Genomic DNA, 19,871 nt, shown 5'->3' on the forward strand with positions numbered 1-19,871 from the left:
ATATCCGCGAGCGTAAAACCGCCGCGCCGGCAGCGATAAAAGCAAAAAATTATTAACGACGTCGAGGCACGCGAAACACCGACGCGGCGGCTGGTCGAATTCGATTTCCCTTTAATCTCCGCGCATAAAGCGTCTCCACAATAAAGCCATCGAGCTATCGCGAGTTTTTTCCTACCTCGACGAACCATATCCCTATCGGGAGGGAGACTCATGACTCCGATTCTCGCAATAATGCCACCGTAAACGAAACTGCGAGAGCGCTCTTGCTCGCGGCTTCTTTCGCGCGCGCGCGCGCGTTTTTCCTCGGATGCTTGCTTTTTCCTTTCTTTGCTTTGTGGTCATTGCGGTTTCCGATGATCCGCAGGACCGTCGCAGGACAATCCCCGAGAGAAGTGTCAGGCGTCGCGCGTCTCTCCGCTCTCAGCTCATACAATTTACATCTCAGCGTCTCGCTTGTCGTCGCGGCTCGCGGCTTCGGCTCGACTCTCGTCGGAACGCACCTTTCGCTTGGCGAATCTTTCGGGGAGAGACACGATCGTCGCGCGATCGCTTGTCGGTGTGCGAGTCTCAGGCAGGTCAATGCCGTAACCTTTTGAGCATCAGAGAAAAGAAGCGTACGACCTTCCCGCGTCGCGTCGCCTTGCGTGTCATCATCATCTCGCGGCGTCGCGTGTGACACACTTTACGAGAGGAGGAAGAATTGCTGTCATCATCGTCATCAGCGCCGTGCATGCGTCTTCGTCGCGGCCACCTCGTCGCGCACGTGGGTCATCATCGAATTCTCAGCCCGCCGCGCCGGCAATCAGCCAATCTGATTCGATTGTGAGGTCGTCCGCGCTTCTCGCATTAGCGGCGGTTAAGCGAAGGAAACGTGCGGAAAATTGCGACCCCGTGAATATACATGAGGCAACGCGACGACGAGAGAGCGAGCGAGAGGAGATGACTCTGAACTTTCTCGTGCGCTCGCGGGCTTTTCCTCCGAGAGAATGGGACGTGCGTCGGACGCTTCTTCGTGCGATTAACACGATTATGCATTCTTTTTTGTCCCGTGCGCGCCTTTTGTCTCTCTCTCTCTCTCTCTCTCTCTCTCTCTCTCTCTCTCTCTCTCTCTCTCTCTCTCTCTCTTCGTTGTATCGCATATTTATTTCGAGCCTCGTCTGTATTTCCCCGTTTGACATTGTTTCCGCCTGTGCTACACGCCCCGCGTGTATTCCTTTCACCTTATGCGATATTCATGTCGCCGTTTGTTTTCGCACAGATCGGAGAGGACAAGATGTGAGAGGCAACGACGAGGAAACGATCGCAGTGGTGACTTTGATTCCATTCGACGATTCGTTATCTTCGTCGATGGCCGCGAGTTTCCTCTCCGGAGGGTCTGGCCTCTGCGTTTGAATCTGCGCTTCTTCATTTTGTTGACGTTCCTCGTGTCTGTCGTGTACGTCGAGGTGGCACGCTGCCGTCTCCCGACGATGCCGAAGCGGCGTGGAATCGCCGCGATAGGATATCACTGACGAGCGATTTCGTCGCGTTGGCGCGGTGCGGGATTGAAGTTAGTCGCCATCTCGCCTTAATGACACGAAATACGGGAACCTGAAGAGCGCGACTTAAGTTACCTACCGTTAAGCCTGGCGCGTGTGCGCCTCGACGTGCCTACCAGAGGCCAACCGAACGTCGTCTTTCATTCTTTAATTCGCGTTACTTGCCAGTAGATGGCTCCTAAAATACAGTTAAAAATTTTACGAGCAAGACATGGGGGTATGTTTACACGCGGTAGTCAACCTTGCCCCGTCCTCCGCCCAGTCGGCAAAATGGTGTTGAAAGGAAGTACGCGAGACCTTAATTAAAAATCTAATCTTTATTATATAGCTTGTGTGTAAATGGCGCGCCTATTAAAAGGGAGACAAGAGCGAAAGCGGTCGATCTTCTCCTCGTCCCACGTAGTAACGCTCTCGGACAAGAAGTCGCTTCAGTACCATTTAAAAAAGGTATCCCAAAAAATACAAACGTTTTGCAGAACGAGAGCGCTCGTTCCACACCGCGGTGACCATGCTAGAATAATCTGAAATCTCTGTCATTCGCATGTGAACTCTCTTCCACCCCCGAACGAGCGAGAAAAAAATTTCATGCTCGCCAGCGTCGAGCCTGACAGGGAGGGTGATGTGCCGAAACTTCCGGGGACGACAGTGTCCCGCGTCAGCCCTCCTTCGGCCAGCCCCGCGAAGAGTATTTCCGATCCTTTCGTGGGCGCGTTTACTATCGATCGAGGGGATATAACGCGTACCAGTCGCGTTGCCACGAGTCGAGCGAGCGAGAAAGGGCGAGCGAGCGAGCGAGGGGAAGAGAGAGAGAGAGAGAGAGAGAGAGAGAGAGAGAGAGAGAGAGAGAGAGAGAGAGAGAGTGCAAAGGCCACCCCCTTCGGACCGACGACTATAAGTATCGGTCGCGGTCGGTCCGCACGGCTTATGAGCGCCCTGCGGCCCCACCGGCGCGGTTACCGTTTTCGCGCTCGCGGAAAAGCCACTTGGACGCGGCTTGGAGGATCGTTCCGATCTATGAATAGATCCCGAGCCGTTGGAGACGCGCGGTGTTTGCCATTTGCAATCGAGCAACAGCGGCCGTGCGATCGTCGCCCGGCATCGGCCGGGAGTCATCGATCCGCGGGGGAAAGCCGCGACGAGCGCAGCACGTGGAACTTCCGGCGGTGAAGCGAGCATGACGACCTCACGGGATCGAGGAGTTGGCGAGGAACCGGCGCGGAGGCCGGACTTGAGGTGGAACACCTGAACGCGATCGAGCGGCCTGAACGGGATGTCGATCGACGTCACCTGAGGAGAAGCCGGCCGAAATGAGGAAGAGCAAGTCGAGGGGCAACGTCATCGACGACGTCTGCGGCTGCTCCGCTCTGTCGTCGATCATCCCGAGGAGGGACTTGAACTCCACTTCCGGTAAGATCGTCATCGCCGCTCGTCCGAAGGGAGGGCTAAGCTCGGCCTGCAACCACGTTTCCGTTTCCATGCCCGCGTCGTTAAACTTGTGGGATTTCTTCTTACGCTCTCGAGACCCGATGGCCGATGTCTCTTAGAAGGCACCACGTGGAATTATCCTTCTAATTCTAGATGTTGAGCGGTCTAAAACCGACAAAAGCCTGAATTAAGGAGCCACGGTGATTACAGACGCTGGCTAATTGTCGATGTTTAGAGTAATCGTCGAGCGGGACGGAATGATGGCAGTCGCACGTGGAAATTCGACGAAAGAGCGCTCACGGTACCGTAAATATAGCGGACCTCGTGCGCACAGTCAGATTTATTTGGACGCGGCTATCGACGTCGAATTACGACGTCGACACCAACGAGCTGCTCAGAGTTTGTCTACGATGCGATTCGAATCGATCGCCACGCACGTGTTCTCCAGACGACGGGAAACTCGAGCGATCGATGACGCTCGGCGAAGCCGCTCGTCGCGCAACCTTGAACGAGAAAAACGATAATCGGCCGCGTCCGTCGTCTGGACGCGAGATCCCACTTTTATCAGTTTTCTCCTCGTCTCTCTCTTCCCTGTCTCTCTGCCCTCCACCGAGTCGAACACCGTTTATACCCGCTACGTTTTCTTCTTCTGCTCGTTCCTCCTCCTCTTCCTCCTCTTCTTCTTCTTCTTCTTCTTCTTCTTCTTCTTCTTCTTCTGCGTTGTCTCTCTCTCTCTCTCACTCTCTTCGAACCGCCTCTCTTCTGGTTGCTTTTAACGATTACCGCATTGTTTCGTCTCGCGGTTTTCGCTCTCTTTGAAGGCAGGCCTCGTTGTTATCCAATCTTGCAGGTATATAGGTATATTGGTCCTTAACGGTGTGCTAAATGCGACCGCGTCACTTTCTTCAGCGGTAAAATTAACAGTCGTTACCAAGTCGTCGCGTCTCGCGCCGAGAGAACGGACGCACGAATTTTCGTCCTCTCGGGCTCTCTTCGCTCGCCACGCTCGTCATCGCTTAGCCCGTCTTTTCTGCCTATCATTTTCCATATCGACAGGCAGAGGCTAAAATTGCCAACGACGCGACGCGTCGAACAATCGACGTTTGGCGTCACGACGTCCGCCGTGCCGTTCCCCGCTCCGCTTCGCGAGCCGAGCCGATTCCCGCCTCTCATTTTTCTTCTCTTCTTTCCCATTCTACGTGTTGCCCCCTCCACTGCTGTTGGCCGCCGCAGCCACCAGCTGGTTTGTTTCTGGATACATCAACGTTTCACCGACCCTTCGTAGGAGCCAGCTTTGAATCTCTGAAGCCAGTCGGCAATCGGTGGTGCTCACGATTAGATCCGTCTGCTGCGACAGACCGCTCTTCGACCGCTGTCTCGCCTGGATCTTTAATTGTTCTCCTTTTCTCCCCCGTTCCCCCCGTCTTCCGCGAACGAATCAATTTGCGTCGCAATCGCGTTCGCCAGGCGATTTTCGCTCAACTGCGCTCAACCGCGGAGCGCGTTCTCCAACAACGAGGAATATGAATTGTACGGCAACGGAGTCGCGTGAACGAGCGCCATCGGCTTCACCTTAGTCGCCCCCACCACTTGCAGGCAGGGTGCCTCTCTTGCGGTCCCCTCGTCTGGACCTGGGTATACCCGGGCCCCGGCGGATGTAAGACAGTCCATTCCATTCACCGCGAGGTGATACCGAGGAGAGCATCGGCGGAGGAGGAGGCGTTGTCCTCGCGCGAGCCGCGTGAACTGTGCCGAATCGAGCAGTGCGACCGGCCAGTGATGATTGACAGTTAGTTGATCAACGTTAGTTGACGATCAGTGACGATACGTCGTGGAAAGGGGCTTGGAGCGGGGCTCGCGCTTGAAACACCGACGGCGGCGACAGTGAAACGACGTATGGATCGTAAAAGAGAGAACGGCAAGCGCGAAGGCGCAAGAAACTGCGGAGCAATGTGAATATGAAGACGTGAATATCGAGCTGCGCTGAAACTCCCGGCGAATTGATATCGACGACGAGCGGGTCGCTCGGATGTCGCTTTGTATGCCGCGCATGCCGAGCTGAATGTCTCCACGATGGTCTTCTTCGGGCGGAAAGAAAAGCTGGAGGATCGGCGGCTGCTGGCCAGCATGGACGCTGTGAACGGCGCGAAGATCCATCAAATCGACAACGGTAGTCCTTCTGCTACTCGGCGCGTAGATCGTTACGTAGACGGTCCTTCCCGAAGAATACGACGAAACATCCTTTTTATATCGCGAGTCATGCTTCTCCGAAATTAAACGGAAATATCTCTCTCCGTTGCGTCCACGTACGAGTATGAGCTCTCTCTCTCTCTCTCTCTCTCTCTCTCTCTCTCTCTCTCTCTCTCTCTCTCTCTCTCTCTCTCTCTCTCTCTCTCTCTCTCTCTCTCTCTCTCTCTCTCTCTCTCTCTCTCTCTCTCTCCTTCTCCCACTCTCTTACACATATTTCCGCGAATGCCCATCCGGCGAGCAGCGTGCGTAAATATTATCGCCGGCGTATTTTTCATTCCACGCGCCTTTCCCGCGCTGTTAAGCGTCGACGTAACGGTTATGCCTTCCGGTCGACGCACTTTCCACCGTCGCGTTCCCTCGTCGTCCCTAAGCGCATACATGAGTTTTGTCGGCCCATCGCCGTAACGAAGCATCCCGGGGCTGCGCCCGGGGCTAAGCTGATGAAGTCGGCGATAACGCAGCCCCGTGTGTCACAAGCGAACAAACATCACAACCGTGAAAACACAGCGCGACCGTGGTGAGAGAGAGAGAGAGAGAGAGAGAGAGAGAGAGAGAGGAGACGGCAGATTTTCGCAGCGGCATTAATCGTCCCGTCGAATTACGCAACCGCGATTTTTCATATTTACCGCGCGCATTCCCGTGGATACGATACGCCTGTTTATTCTACCCGCTCGTTCGTTTAATTCATTCACGAGCGCGCACACGAGAACACTTCGATGCGAGGCAGGTAGCGTACGCCTGAATCGATGCCGCGCATTGTGTTGCATTTTGCATTTTGCACTTTGCAAAATTCGCCTAAGGAAACACGGCGCGAAAAGCGCCGGCTTGCACGTCGTATTACACGTCCATGCCTTCGTAATGGCGTGCATTTATCATTCATGCGCTGCATAGTTGGCGCGGGTTATTATTACACAGTCGAGTGGCTCTTCATCGGGCGCTCGGCTTTCAAACGTGTCGCCGAGGCATGGCCGATCGATAAATCGCGTGCTGTTCGAATCATCCCTACATTTTGCCCGAAACGAACGGACGACCCGGAAGGACGCTTCGCGCGCCCTGCAAATTCCCGTTCCCGCGGCCGCGCGCGATTAATTTCCTTAATCGCGATCGCCGGTCAATCCCGGGATCGCTAATAAATGCGCGGCGTATTTAACGACGTGCGCTATCAGCGAACGTAGAGCCGCTCAAGCAGAACGCGATAATAACGTCTAAGAGGCCTTGGCGTTCCGTCGAAGCCGCGAATGGAGTGGCGATGTTAATTGAAATGCATTCAGACATGTCGTCGGCGATTTTGCGACCTCGAGCTTGCAGCCGAGTCTCAAATCGAACGTACGCCGATGGACCGCGCCGATTTGACCCTCTCTCGAGCGACGGAAAATTACGTGACCACTCCGCTCAGTCACGCTACCGGCCCGGAAAAATTCTCCCCGCGTCGATACGATCGCGTCGCGCGAAACTGCGTCGCGCAACGAGAACAGCCGGTTGACCGTTCCGACCGAGTCGATCGATCGGCCGCTCGGCTTCGAGTGTTCTCCATATTCGTCCCGTCATTCGCACGGACAATTAATCAACTTCTAAGCGATCTATTAAGGCACGCGAACGCGCCGCTCCCGAGGGCTCTTCAGCAGCGCCTCACGCTCGAGAGAGATAGATCGATAAACAGACGGACGAACGCGTTTATTATCGTTTAATCCTTGAGAGGAAAATCACGATTATACTTATATATATATATATATATATACATAACGACAAATTTAAATGACGAGTATATAAAAAAGAGAGAAAGAGAGAGGAAAAGAAAGGGAGAGAAAGGAGGAATCGGAAAGAGATCGGCCGATCTCGCGTGGCGTCTCGGCCACCTGTAGCTAACCGAATATTGATCCGGCCGAAAGATGGCCACGCCCGGGTTCACCCTCGGCATCGCCACAACCTCGTCGGCACCCCGCTTCTCACTCTCGCCGCACTACCCTTCTCTGAGCTCTCTCTTTCTCTCTCTCTCTCTCTCTCTCTCTCTCTCTCTCTCTCTCTCTCTCTCGCTCGCTCGCTCGGCCGCTGACGACCGCTGCTGCCGACGCGGCCGGTGGTGCGGTGGAGTGCCGTGAGCGTTTCTCCGCGTGGAATCCGCGGCCAGTTATGAACGAGTGCGCCGTTCCTGTTCCAGCCGCGTTCATGCACGTGCGCGACAACATCGAGGAGCTGGGCAAAGTCGCCGACGACACGGACCTGCTGTTCCTCAAGGGCCTCCTCGACAGCCCGGTCGTCACGTCGCTGGTGAAGGTGAGTCCTCACCTGCGGGGTCCGGAGCGGGCCCAAAAGCCGCTCATCACGCGATAAACAGCGTCACGGTGAGACCCGCGTCGTCGTGAGTGACTCCTCGAGCTCGCCGGGACGCGGAGGACTCCGCGAAGGAGTCTCGTCGACGCTGACTCCCAGCCGCGTCGTCGTCGACGCAGCGGCGGCGGCGGCGGCGGCGGCGGCGGCGGCGGCACGTTGCGTCGAATTGCGGGCGCGAGAGGGTTTATTTTCTCAGCCGTCGATCACGCTTTTTATCGAGTCGTCGCGGCGGCTACGAGGAATCCTAGTGCCTCGGCGAGATGTATCTCGCCGATTCGGCGGCCGACGAGCCGCCAGCTCGTAAACGCGCACGGAGAGTGCACGTCGTTTCTCCGGGCCGGCGCGCGTAACGCGCGCGCACGCACCGTCGCTGTTTACTATCGCCGTGGAGATTTACGAGGGCCGCGAGCAGCATCTTTACGAGCAGCTCTGCCCGCGACTTTCTAATTCGTCGCATCGCGTTGAATGAAGAATTAAGACGCGCGCGTGTTCTGGCCGGCTGCCCGCCCCGACGCAGCGTTCGGTGTCGTTGAACCAGCGCGACAGCCGGTGCTGTCTTGAGCGTGAACGCTCAAGACAGCACCGGCAGCAGTCCCTCGAACACGCTCGCCTCATCGGCGGAATCGAGCCGCCGACGAGGACGCCGATCAGCGGCGCGACCGCCGCCCGCGCCGTCGCCGAGGAGCCAATTCCGACCCGATTCCCCACGGCGAGTTCGTCGCGAACTCGCGAGCTCCAGAAGTGCGTCGCAGCTTCTCGCGTCCCGAACACGCGAGCCAGTAGCGCAAATAAATAGCGAAGGATCGTCCGCGCTGCGGTCGGCAGGCGCGAGCAGGATGGGGAGTCATCGGGGGAGTCATCACTCGCGCGAGAGAGATCTCGGGAAATCGCTAGTGATTTTCCTGCGCTCGGCAGCGGTGCGGAGGCGTCTTGGCGCGGCGCTCGCGCGGAATCCGCGACACTCGCGCTATTTCGGTCGCGACACACTTCCCCGTCGAAGCGAAGAGTGCCGCGCGATGCGACCTTCGGCGCGGAAAATCTTGTCCGATTGGCTGGAAACGTCGCGTTTACGCGACGCGACCGGCTCTCACGCACTCTCACGCACACTGCTACACGCACGCACGTAGGACGTTAAAAGAGCGGCTCACGTCGTCTCCCCTCGTCGTTCCCGCTCGAACGCCGAGAGCCGGGCCCACATTCCGGCGACTTACCTGCGCAGGTAAAACGCGCCGCGCCAGGCGGGGCGCGTCCGGCTCTCCGAGGAGCTGTTGAGGAGTCGTTGGCCCGCGTTTCCCGCTCTTAATGTCGATACGTGCCGACAATGAAAAGCGTCGGGTGGCGAGATGCCGCGGAATCGTCGGGATTGCCTCTGGAAAAGTAGCTTAATCGTCGAATCGAAGGAGACTCCGATCCTGCGAAACAAATGAGGACAGCTGACGAATGAAAGAGAGAGAAAGAAACAGAGGGAAAGAGAGCGAGAGAAATGATCGCGAGGGCAGCAAACTGAGAACGTACCCAGGAACTGCGAGAGGTGTCTCAAGGACCTCCTTCCACAAGAAGGACGTCCTAACCACGTCTTATTCTTCGAAGCATCCTTAAGCCCTTTAAAGCCGTTTCCGAGACGTCTGCCGAGACGAAAACTTTGCGCTACCTGCTCATCGAAAGAACCGAACCGGTCGCCGTAAGGCGACGTGTTAGAATTTGCGACGAGCCGAGGCAGAAGTATTGAGATTTACGCTCGCGTTCCCGTCAATTGACCGACTGTAACCTGCCATTCCTCCTCTCGCCGGCGTCGGACAATTGACTGCGACCTCTCAATTGGATCAGGTCGTAGGCGCCTCGTACTTGCAGAGATCCGTGCGTGTCGCGACGGTGCGCGGTACACGCGCAGTTTTACGTGCGTGTTTTTGTAAGCCCCAGCGTATGTACGAGACGATGTAATTTCAGTCGGGGAGTCGGCTTCGTAACCGTACGGCGGAGGAAGTGGGAGAGAAACGTATATCGCGTTGTTAGTCGCGCGCGCGCGCGTGTATGTGTGTGTGTGTATGTGCGCGCGCGACAGGGCTGTATACGACTATCCGATCGAGCAGGTAGTTCTTTTCCTTTATCTCGCCGTAAAATCGAGTGAACTTCCGTGTGGCTGAGCGAGGCACCTCCTCGGCTCCTTATGCCCGGAATCGTCCGCCTACGAAGGAGGCTTTGCATTGTTACCGCCGACCGATTGTCAAGCCGACAGCCGCGGATCAGTCTCGTCGACGACGGGATATTTTCAGCTCTCGCGTTGTTCTCCGTCGTCAATGTCGTCCGTAGCGACATCGTAGTCCGAGTCACTAATGGCGGAGTATTCAAATGACTCTAATTACCGTTGCGTCAGCGGCCGTCGAGCGTTCGGGCAATTTCCACCGATGACAACAATTCGCTCCTGAAGTGCGATTCTCCTGCGCGGTTCGGCTAAAAATAGAGGCCGTCGGCTAAAGTGTATCGCAACGAGGTCACCTCACGTGGAATGGTAAGCTGGTCGTGTGTGCGGACGTTTCGGAATTTCGAGTTATTAATCCACGTGAGGCGGAGGGTCTTGCCGGCCGACACCTGCAGGCGTCATTCATGCTGCGCGTCTTCTCTCCGTTTACAGAGCAAATAATCCGAAGTAGCGAGGCCGAGCTACGTAGATCTCCGGCGTGCGTTCCGTCTCCGTTCGGGACGAGAACCTTCACCGCGGGTGCCACGACTCTGACATTTCTCACAAAGGGAATCGGATCGCAGCTGGCGAGTGAAAAAAATATAGCCCCTGTCTTCTCTCTCGCTCTCGCCAAGCGTAGTCGTGAGAACCCGGGGGAGGGGGGGGGGGATTCACACGACAACTCCGATGCTGCTGCACGACTCTCCGAATTCGAAAGCGATGGATATGCAGGTCCGTAGACGGCTCTTCCCGTAGAAATGCAGGCTGAGAGAGCGAACGGAAAGAGAGCTCGTCGTTTGCTTCACCGCAGATGAAATTGAAAAATTGAATTTGCGAGCGCGCGTCCCGTCCCCCGTCGCGCGTACCTTCCACGGGAATTCCACCTGGAATCAGTCTTGAGAGCCGTCGCGCGTCGCGACGGCCGCCGTCGTTAGGGAGACAGAGGAACGTGAGGAGCGCGCACGAAGAATAATAGCAACGTCGGCGGGATCTTCACGCGAGTCGACCGCATGCTCTTCAGGCCGAAGAGAGAAAGTGTCGAGGCTCGTCGAGGACACGCGGAAACGCGGTGCCCCTCGAGAGAACCCGACAACCATCTCTCTCCGAGGCGATGGTCCGGCCGCGAGCGACTACGCTCCTGGAGCCAACGTAGCGGAGTGTTGCGTGCCAGGAGAGGAAAGGGCCCCCACCTGTTTCAGAGCGGCAGGAGACTCGCCTGAACGGGCTGCCTACGCGGAGGGACGCGATCCCGACGTCAGTATAGGCGCGGCAGTTTTCAGACGTAGCTTTCCTCGGCGAGAGGGTGTCGCGCGCTTCACACGTCGCGGCTGCGAGGGTCTCATCAGCATCTGCGCGTCATTTAGCCCTCGTATCGGACGTAGTTTATCCGCGCTATATCTCTCTCTCTCTCTCTCTCTCTCTCTCTCTTGGGCCACACCGATCGATAGCGTCATCGCGAGGGTACCGACACGAGCGCGCTTTAGCCGCTTACAGTTCGCCTTGCAGCAGTCGTCCGCGTCATCCGGCTGAATCGCCCAGGTGAGCGTCGCGCTCGTGGAGCACGTAATATACAAAGAAGTGTCTCGGTGTCTCTTAAGGCGGTGTGTGTCGGCGCTGAGGAGGAGGAGGCGCCTCGCCTCGCCTCACCTCGTCTCGACTTTTGCGTCTCTTTGGGTTTCTCAAAGTGGAGCGTTAGTCGTCGGGGGCCGAGAGGTGCGCGAAGTACCGTTCTAAGCGAAGTATTCGTAGCGAGGGAAACGCTCGGAGTACCGTTACTGTCGGTGAGTGAGAACGATGACGTGATCTAGCCGGCGGCGGCGGCGGCGGCGGGTGCAGCGGTGAGGTTGACTGGCATAATTCGAGTCCGCTGGCGCAGCTGTTGACGGAGCTGTGCGAAGGTAAAGGTTGTCCCACCTTCAGAGGTGGACGCGGAGTCACCTCTGAAGGAAACGCCGACGATATCCGGAGGAGAGGCCAATGGGCTCCTTTGGCGTCTTCGCGAAAGCGAAGCACGGCCACTCTCACCGGAGACGACGCGGCCGTTCTCGATGGATCGCGAATGACCGCGGCGAGTCGAACACACGAGCCTCGTTTCTTCGCGGGAAACGCGTGGAATGCGGCGATCGATCTCGCAACAAAGTGGATAAATAAATCCCGCCAGATTTATGGTCCATAAACAATCGAGAGCTGACCGCAGAAAGCGTGCCATTGACGTAGCCTCCGCTACACCTCGACTATTCCGACGCGCGATCGAGATCGAAACAGTCCCAACGTGGCCGACGTTCCGAGAGAGACAGAGAGAGAGAGAGAGAGAGAGAGAGAGAGAGGAAGAAAGTCGGAACGCGTTTATTGTTGCGCCGTCGACGACGGTCACGCGGAATCGGTGATCCACGGCGGAGCGAGCACCAGCGAGTCAGCTCGCGTGACAGCAGCAGCGGAGTCGCGAGTCGCGTTCCAACGTGCGAAGGCACCACGTGGGCGCGCGTGTTGAACAAACAAATCGGGAACGCTCGCCGAGTCGTTCGAGAATCGCACAAGCGCGAGCCGTTCCTTTCGGCCGGTCGTTAATCGCCAGGGAATCAAGCGTCGATTTCGCAACACGTCTCGAGAGCACGTACACACGTCGATGATGAAACCGAGCGAGCGCGAGAGATCGCTGTGATCGGTAAAGCGCGCTCGATCGCGAGGAGGAAATGATTCGACAATGAATCATCTAGCCGCGGTCGAGCGAGTCAACCGCGAGTACAATAAGATGACAATATCGCGATCGCGACAACGTTGTGTCGCACGATGGTGCGATAGGTCGTGCTCGTTTCAGGAAAATTTCAACATTGTTCATAGGCTTTGTTTGGGGGGGGGGAAGGGACGGTCGGGGATGACCTACTTTTCTAATTAATCGCTCATTGTGTCGCTATGACTCCGCCGTGAGCTTCGGGTGAAGCGTAGATTGTCATTAACTTTTGTGTGCATGTGTGTGTGTGTGTGTGTGTATGTGTGAGTCGACCGAATTAGCTCTAATCCAATCAAACACCATCAACGTTGAATCCAGCACTCGTCGTCACGCACGCGTCGGTTATTAACGACCGAGCGCGTTAACGACCAGATTGCTTCCCGATTGACGCGTCGTCTCATCTGAGGGAAATTTCTCTCTCTCTCTCTCTCTCTCTCTCTCTCTCTCTCTCCTCTCTCTCTCTCTCTCTTTATTTCCACATCGGCCGAACTAACGAGCGTCATTTTCTTCCGGCTTGCCTCTGCTTGGCCTTGTTCCTTATCTCGCGCGCACGTTGCTTCTTCTTCTTTTTCCTCTAATTCGTCGAGCGAATACGTCAAAGTTTAACGTAGACGTGCGCGCGCGCGGCACGGCGGGCAAGTTGTACTTGAGGAGAAATTTGTTGATTCAGCTGCACATAGTTCCTCTCCGTTCGCTTCTCTTGCGCTGGACGACGGACAAAGACGGACGGAGAGCGACCAAGGCCCCGAGCCGCGTGCTGTGCTTATGGTGAATTTAATACGGAAACCTGTTTCTACTTTCACGACTGGCAAGAGAGCCGCGGTTAAGGGGGCCATCTAAATATGGACACCGTAGTGCAGACGGAGAAAGAGAGAGAGAAAGAGAGAACGAGAGAGGCCGTTCGCGCGCCGCTTGAAACAACATCAGGAATTGGCTCGCAATAATATACAAGTTTTATCTTTCGACTCGAAGCATCGGAGAATCGCTGATCTCTCTCTCTCTCTCTCTCTCTCTCTCTCTCTCTAGAGATAAGACGCGAGACGAACTATTCGGAATGGCATAGAAAGCAACGAGGGCGCTCCTGATGTTACTAATCGACACGTTATTTTCCGAGACCGCGATAGCGCTGTTGAAAAGAGCGCTGGCAGGTCAGGCAGGAGGAAATACCTCAGCCTCCAACGCAGCTATCCACATTTCAGAGAAACCAGTTTTCGAAGGGTCTTCACTGATACGAGATTTCGTCGACAGGTCCAGGAGCGTCTCGAGGACCCGCCGGCGCCCGTGGAACCGGTATGCTCGTCCGTTTGTGACATCATCGACGAGGTGTGTCACGCTTACCGCACCTCCGGCAATCCGCAGGCCCGGGAACTGGTGAATCTTCTGAGCAAGTCGCACCTCAGGGCTCTCTTGGAGACGCACGACGCGGTGGTGGAGCGCAGAGGGGCACCCGAGGCCGCTAAACCGAATCCCCCGGCCGCGGTGACGATGCCGACGAACGAGAGAACAGAGGCCGTGAGGGTGGTTGGCCTCAGAAGGCAGTCGGATGAACCCTTGGTGAGTCGTTTATAAATAAACAAAGCTTAAATAGTTTCGTTATAAATAGAAGCGGCGTTAAAGCGAGGATAACTTTGCACGGTGAATGGGATCGAAGTCGTTCCTTTATCACGGGGATGGTCGTCGTCTCGGACTGGAGACGCCAAGGCTCCTTCCAATTCTCTTTGATCCAGTCGGGACTCGCGCGAGTCACTTAACGAAGAGAAGAGCAGTCGTGCTCCACCGCGCGGTGCTCGCGAGCAAGCAGACTCGAAGCCGTGTGTTTGGCCGGCGATTTGGGAGATTTATCGCTTTGGGGAAGCTCTACCCTCTCTCGAGTTAACTCGCCGGCGTTCGTCCCGGCGGAAAGACGGAAATGCCACTTGCAGAGTTCATAAATAAGTACGGATGTTTATTTCCACGGTGCGGCCACGTACCGGCCGCTGCCACGTGGCCCGCGGCGCTTTTCTGCCACTGCGTGCTCCTTCGAGATAACACGGCGAAATGTAGTCGACGCCTTTCAGCGTTGCCCGTCGTTTTCGTCGACGCTTTGTTTATCGACGAGGCGCGAGAAAGCCACGGTGTCGTGAGCGAAGTGTTCTTCACCCGGCTCGGCTCGCCGCGGCGATTGGACCAGCGAGACGCACGTCTTCACACGCCCGTGTTTCTTTCAGGGTCTGACGGTGCAGGTGGACGAGTCGGGCAACATGATCATTGCCAGGATCCTCGGCGGCAGCACAGCGGCTCGTCAAGGTCTCCTGAGGACCGGCGAGGTGATACTCGAGGTGAACGGCAAGCATGTGCGGAACCCGGAGGAGCTGCAGCAGGCGATCCACAACGCCAAGGAGAATCTGTCCCTGAAGCTCTCCCCGGGTATCGCGACGGACGCGAACCGGCCTGTCAAGTCCACGGTGAGCGATTCTAACGACGTGACGTTTGTCTTTCCGCTTCGATGCCTCCGGTAACCATTGGCTTTTTGCTCTACTTCCTACTCGTGGTGGTTTCCTTGGATCGTATTCTTTAAGCATCGCATTATGAACGTATAAGTGGGAAGAAAATCATAGGCTCCTTGGCGAAGGACTATTCGACCTGTCGTGTTGTTACAGTGTTACATGAGAGCACTCTTCGACTACGACCCGTCGGACGACACGCTTTTGCCTTGCAGAGAGATAGGTCTGTCCTTCCAGAAGGGCGACATCCTTCAGATCGTCGACCAAGCCGACCCAAACTGGTGGCAGGCGCGCAGGGTGGAAGGTGAAGGTCTTGGACCGCCTGGTCTGATACCCTCATTGGAACTGGAAGAGCGTAGGAAAGCCTTCGTGCCGCCCGAGGCCGACTTCGTTCACAAGATCAGCATCTGCGGCACCAGGATCTCGAAGAAGAAGAAGAGAAAGATGTACCAGTCCAAGTCGAACGGCGAGTTCGACGGTGCCGAGTTGCTCCTCTATGAGGAGGTCGCGCGAATGCCGCCGTTCCGGCGCAAAACCTTGGCCCTGGTCGGGCCGCGCGGCGTGGGCCGGCGGACCCTGAAGAACAGGCTGATCAACAGCGACCCCGACAAGTTCGGCACTATCGTACCTTGTGAGTAAAAATGTCCAGCGATGATTCGGTTGTCGTTATAAAAGACCTCAATGCGAGATTTATTTCATCCACGCCTGTTCTTCAAGCCTGTTACAAATCAGTCAATCTTCAAGTAATCAGTTGACAAGGGCGCGAGAGCTCATTGATCGCGCTGAACGATTGTAATCTGCGCAGACACGTCGAGGCCGCCCAGAGTCCTCGAAGAGGACGGTAAAAGCTACTGGTTTACCGATCGTGAGAGCATGGAGGCCGACATTAGGGAGCACAGGTTCCTGGAGCACGGCGAGCACAGTGGACACCTGTACGGCACGAAACTCGACTCCGTGCGCGACCTGATCAGAGCCGGTAAGATGTGTGTGCTGGACTGCAGTCCGGCCGCCCTCAAGATCCTCCACAACAGCACGGAGTTCATGCCCTACGTCATATTCATCGCCGCGCCCGGCATGGAGCAGCTGAAGTCCCTGTACGATCTCGGGAGATCGACCGGCGCCAGCAGCCGGAACTTGACGGTAATTTTCCACCAGACTCGCGCCTGCGTCCTACGTAAAATCACTTTCTCCCCGTGATTCACATCCGTGATATTTTTTTGTGCTCTACTCTCAAGCTCCTCGTATCGCTCCTTATGTGATATGCTAGTCACTTTACTGATATGCAACTACCTTATTCTTACTCTCATTCGCATTCAGTTTTTTGCTGTATTCGATCTCAGTTTAGTTAATTCGTCGTATAAATTTGATGTTGGCTTCGCTAGTTCGACCGCCAGAGTTCCATCAGGTACAGCTCGAGGAGAGCCCGGACGCTGGAGTCCCTCGCATCACTATACGAGGTTTGTATTGCATGACTACTCGATCAATGAATGTGAAAACAACACACGCTTATGTTACGTTGTGCACTTCTCCGTTCGATTCTCCAACTTGTGCAATTGTAGTCCTCCACGTAGCGGCGAATTGTAGTTCTCCAATGCGGCACGTGTTTATATAGCGTCATCTTTGCCGTGGTACGCCATTAGCGGCGAATTAAGCATGTCGCTGCGTCGCACGCGATTTCGTCGTTCCAAATCGTGGGATAGAATTCCGCCGACGCCGCGTGACGAAAACCACGAGGAAGTCGACCTTTTCCTTCGTCGATCCTGACGATCACTTCTTCAGCCTCGTCGTCGTGTTATTGACGTCGTAGATATATTACGCTTGCCCGAGCACTTTGGCCATTGCTAATTAAATCGCAGCTCTAAACGTGACCTCGTCCGAAACGCATCTTAGCGCGCCGTCTTTTAGCGCGAGGCTGTGTTGCGCCAAGCACTGTTCTCTACTAGAGAAATAACGTAGGCAATAATACAACGTAGGAGCAAACGATTAATCGACGATCTATCTGGTAACAGGAGGACGACCTCAAGTCCACCCTGGAGGAATCCGCTGCCCTACAGAGAGCCTACGAGAAGTACATCGACTTGGTGATCGTGAACGAGGACTTTGACCACACGTTCAGGCAGGTGATCGCGGCTCTGGACGCCTTAGCCACTGAGCATCAGTGGGTGCCGGTGAATTGGATCTACTAACCACTTCCCGTGTGCAGCATTTCACGAGAGAACGCGCGGTACTCGTTGCTTGGAGCTCGAGCGTGTGGGAATTATTACGTATAACGTCGATACCATCGCGCCGGGAACCGGCCGAGATTACATCGCACGAGCCGCATAAATGAAAGAGAAAACTCATAAAAAGAGAAAAAAGGGAAGCGAGGCACATTGTAATTAGAGTACAAAGAACGTTACACTTCGTGCCGCCGCCTAGGATTACCGACTTCACCGCGCCCGGAAGGGCCGTCCGAGAATCTCATTGCCGTTTATATGTAGTTAAGTACAAGATAGAGTTTACGTTAGTTTACGTTATAGGTTTACAAACGACCCGTTCTCCGTCTCCGTCTCCGTGGAATCTCATCAAATATCCGCGTGTCAAAGTACGTTACAAACCATATTATAACGGAGCGCAGAAGCATCTCAGACGGTGGATCGGAATCGCAGCGAGGGTAACCGATCGCTTGTTCAAAAACGAAGAATGCGATCGCTGCGTTCGGCGGTGACGGAGCGCTTGACGAGCGATCCGCTCGAATTGGATCTGGTCGAGGTCTACGACGACCTCGAATTCGCGAGTCGAGCGTGTTAAATGCTTCGTCGCCGTCGGACCCGACGGCGGTTGCCGTCGTCCTTTACGTTTGAATAACGACGCGAAAATCACATCGCACGCTGCGTGCTTTTTACTGCCAACCTCTCTACAACGATTGTAACGTTAGCAACGGGTCGATTGATTGATGTAAGTGTTGTTAGACCGCCGTCCAATTAATTTTAGCGTACTTTTAATTCTTACGTCGACTTTCAGCCGCGTATACATGTATGATGATGATGATCTTTTCTAGTTGTCTAATTGTCCATTACCGCTCGTCTCGTTTCGTGCGCATTCTCTGTCTCGTTTCGTTGCTCGTGCACGCGCTAAGTATATTCCTGGCATAGAGTGCCTTAATAGCACAAGCCTTATAAAATCGGGTTGATGCGAAGACCTACTATATCGAGACAGACTCGTCTTACATTCGGGTTTACGTAAGGCAGAACTAATAAACGCGTTTTCTAACGTCCGACAGAGAGACAGAGACAGCCATCACACACGACACACACGTATACACACGACGCGCGCAGAAACACGTATACATATGTAGACGCAAACCAAATACATCTGTATGTTAAATCGAGACGCATGTCTCGAGGTGCAACGTAATACACCATGTGGAATAAAAGTTTATCGAACATTTGTTACGAATCAAGAAGCATAATGAGTTTTGTCGATGATTCATTGTCCGCGTTTACGTTTTTTTTTTTTTTCCTTTGCGGTGTCATTAGTACGCTTCATTAGTGCGCTGAGCACTAACAATTTCATGTTACTTATCTTCTCTCCTAGGTAGAAATTTAAGTTCCGTTAGAAATCAATTAAATCTATCGTATTCTTTTGGACCTACCACATCTATTGCATTTCTCCTTTCATTAGGAATTCTGCTTTTCTTTATCTACGAAATCGCGAATCTTTCTCCTTTTAATGTTTCTTAATTAAAACACAGTTTTGTTGGTTACCTTGTTGATGGTTTTTGACATCTTTTCGCGATTATACTCTATGTCTGTTAACATTTATGTTAATTTGGAGCTTCGTATTCCAGCCACGTTTTTTCTAAGAGGGCACCAGCGCTCAACGAGATTTCTCTGGTATTTTAAATAAATTCTAAATTTTATGGAGGACGACAACGACGACGACGAGGACTTCCAGTAGCAGATTCATTATAATAATGATATATTTATATAATATTTTCATGTCGTCGGTAATTTGTATCGCCATGATAATCGAAATATAGAATGGTATAAATGTTCGTTTTATTTTCAGCGTAGCCATCGATGGAGTACTATAAAGACTTACTGTTGGTCTTACGGGATAAAATGATAAAGAAAACTCATTTTTTCATCATGATTCGATCATTTTCTCGTCATTTTGATGTTATCATGATCTTCTGTTCTGCCTGGGCAGTCTTTACAGTATCTCGTCGGTGTCATCGGTTTTCAATTACCTCTGGAGCCCCCGGGGCCCCCTTGCCAATACGAAAATTTACCCAGGTTTGACAAAGACTGCGTTCAGAAAACACAACGGTTACACAACCGTTGAGTAATTCGTCAACGTTATTGGTCCGAATGTAAAAATCTAAAGCCAGCGGCACACGATGCTTGTTTCGTGCTGGATTGCTTGCTGGATGAAAATATTGCGTTCTGATTGGTGCATTTTCATCCATCTTCGAAAATATACCAATCACAACGCGGTATTTTCATCCAGCAAGCAATCCAGCACGAAAACAAGCACCGTGTGCCGCTGGCTTTACAGTAAGGGCCAATAGTCACTAATCGCTCACTGAGCGGTTTTCTCCGCTGAATGCACCCAATCTTTAGCATTATCAGAGAGAAACCTGAGAGCGGCCACCGGACCTGTTACGCTGGGACGCTTTTTCCGACGCGCCCCCTGAGAAAATGTATGCACACTACGCCCATTCTGACAATAACGGCAAAGCGTGAACGTTTCTAAAGGCCATTGCACGTACAAAAGTTTTAGTCGTAACCGTAAGTCCGTAAGCAAATTGACCAATCACAATTCGTATATTTCGAGATGCTGGATTGTGATTGGTCAATTTGCTTACGGTCTTACGGTTACGACTAAAATTTTTTTACGTGCAATAGCCTTTAAGGCTCGTCTGCAATAGCTGTAAGAGTGAGGCTGTAAGG

At 54.2% G+C, this 19,871-nt stretch overlaps 1 protein-coding gene across 9 annotated transcripts; it reads left to right on the plus strand.

The window, feature by feature from the left end:
- Positions 1–2,422: 2,422 nt before the first annotated feature.
- On the plus strand, positions 2,423–18,382 carry vari (MAGUK p55 subfamily member vari). 9 transcript variants are annotated; one of them, XM_011156470.3, is made up of 8 exons: positions 2,426–2,945; positions 7,372–7,487; positions 13,703–14,008; positions 14,662–14,898; positions 15,094–15,568; positions 15,743–16,077; positions 16,320–16,394; positions 16,947–18,382. In XM_011156470.3, the coding sequence occupies exons 1-8, from the start codon at positions 2,846–2,848 to the stop codon at positions 17,121–17,123; spliced, it is 1,821 nt and encodes a 606-aa protein (XP_011154772.1). In that variant the 5' UTR covers positions 2,426–2,845; the 3' UTR covers positions 17,124–18,382. The 9 variants fall into 9 exon arrangements, with proteins under 9 accessions (XP_025155016.1, XP_011154772.1, XP_011154774.1 ...); XM_011156472.3 differs by lacking the exon at positions 2,426–2,945 and adding an exon at positions 3,913–5,133; XM_025299231.1 differs by lacking the exon at positions 16,320–16,394 and having other exon boundaries at positions 2,423–2,945.
- The last annotated feature ends 1,489 nt before the right edge of the window (positions 18,383–19,871 follow it).

The sequence above is a fragment of the Harpegnathos saltator genome, unplaced genomic scaffold (genome assembly GCF_003227715.2).
Source record: "Harpegnathos saltator strain DR-91 unplaced genomic scaffold, Hsal_v8.6 scaffold1, whole genome shotgun sequence".
Taxonomy (NCBI): domain Eukaryota; kingdom Metazoa; phylum Arthropoda; class Insecta; order Hymenoptera; family Formicidae; genus Harpegnathos; species Harpegnathos saltator.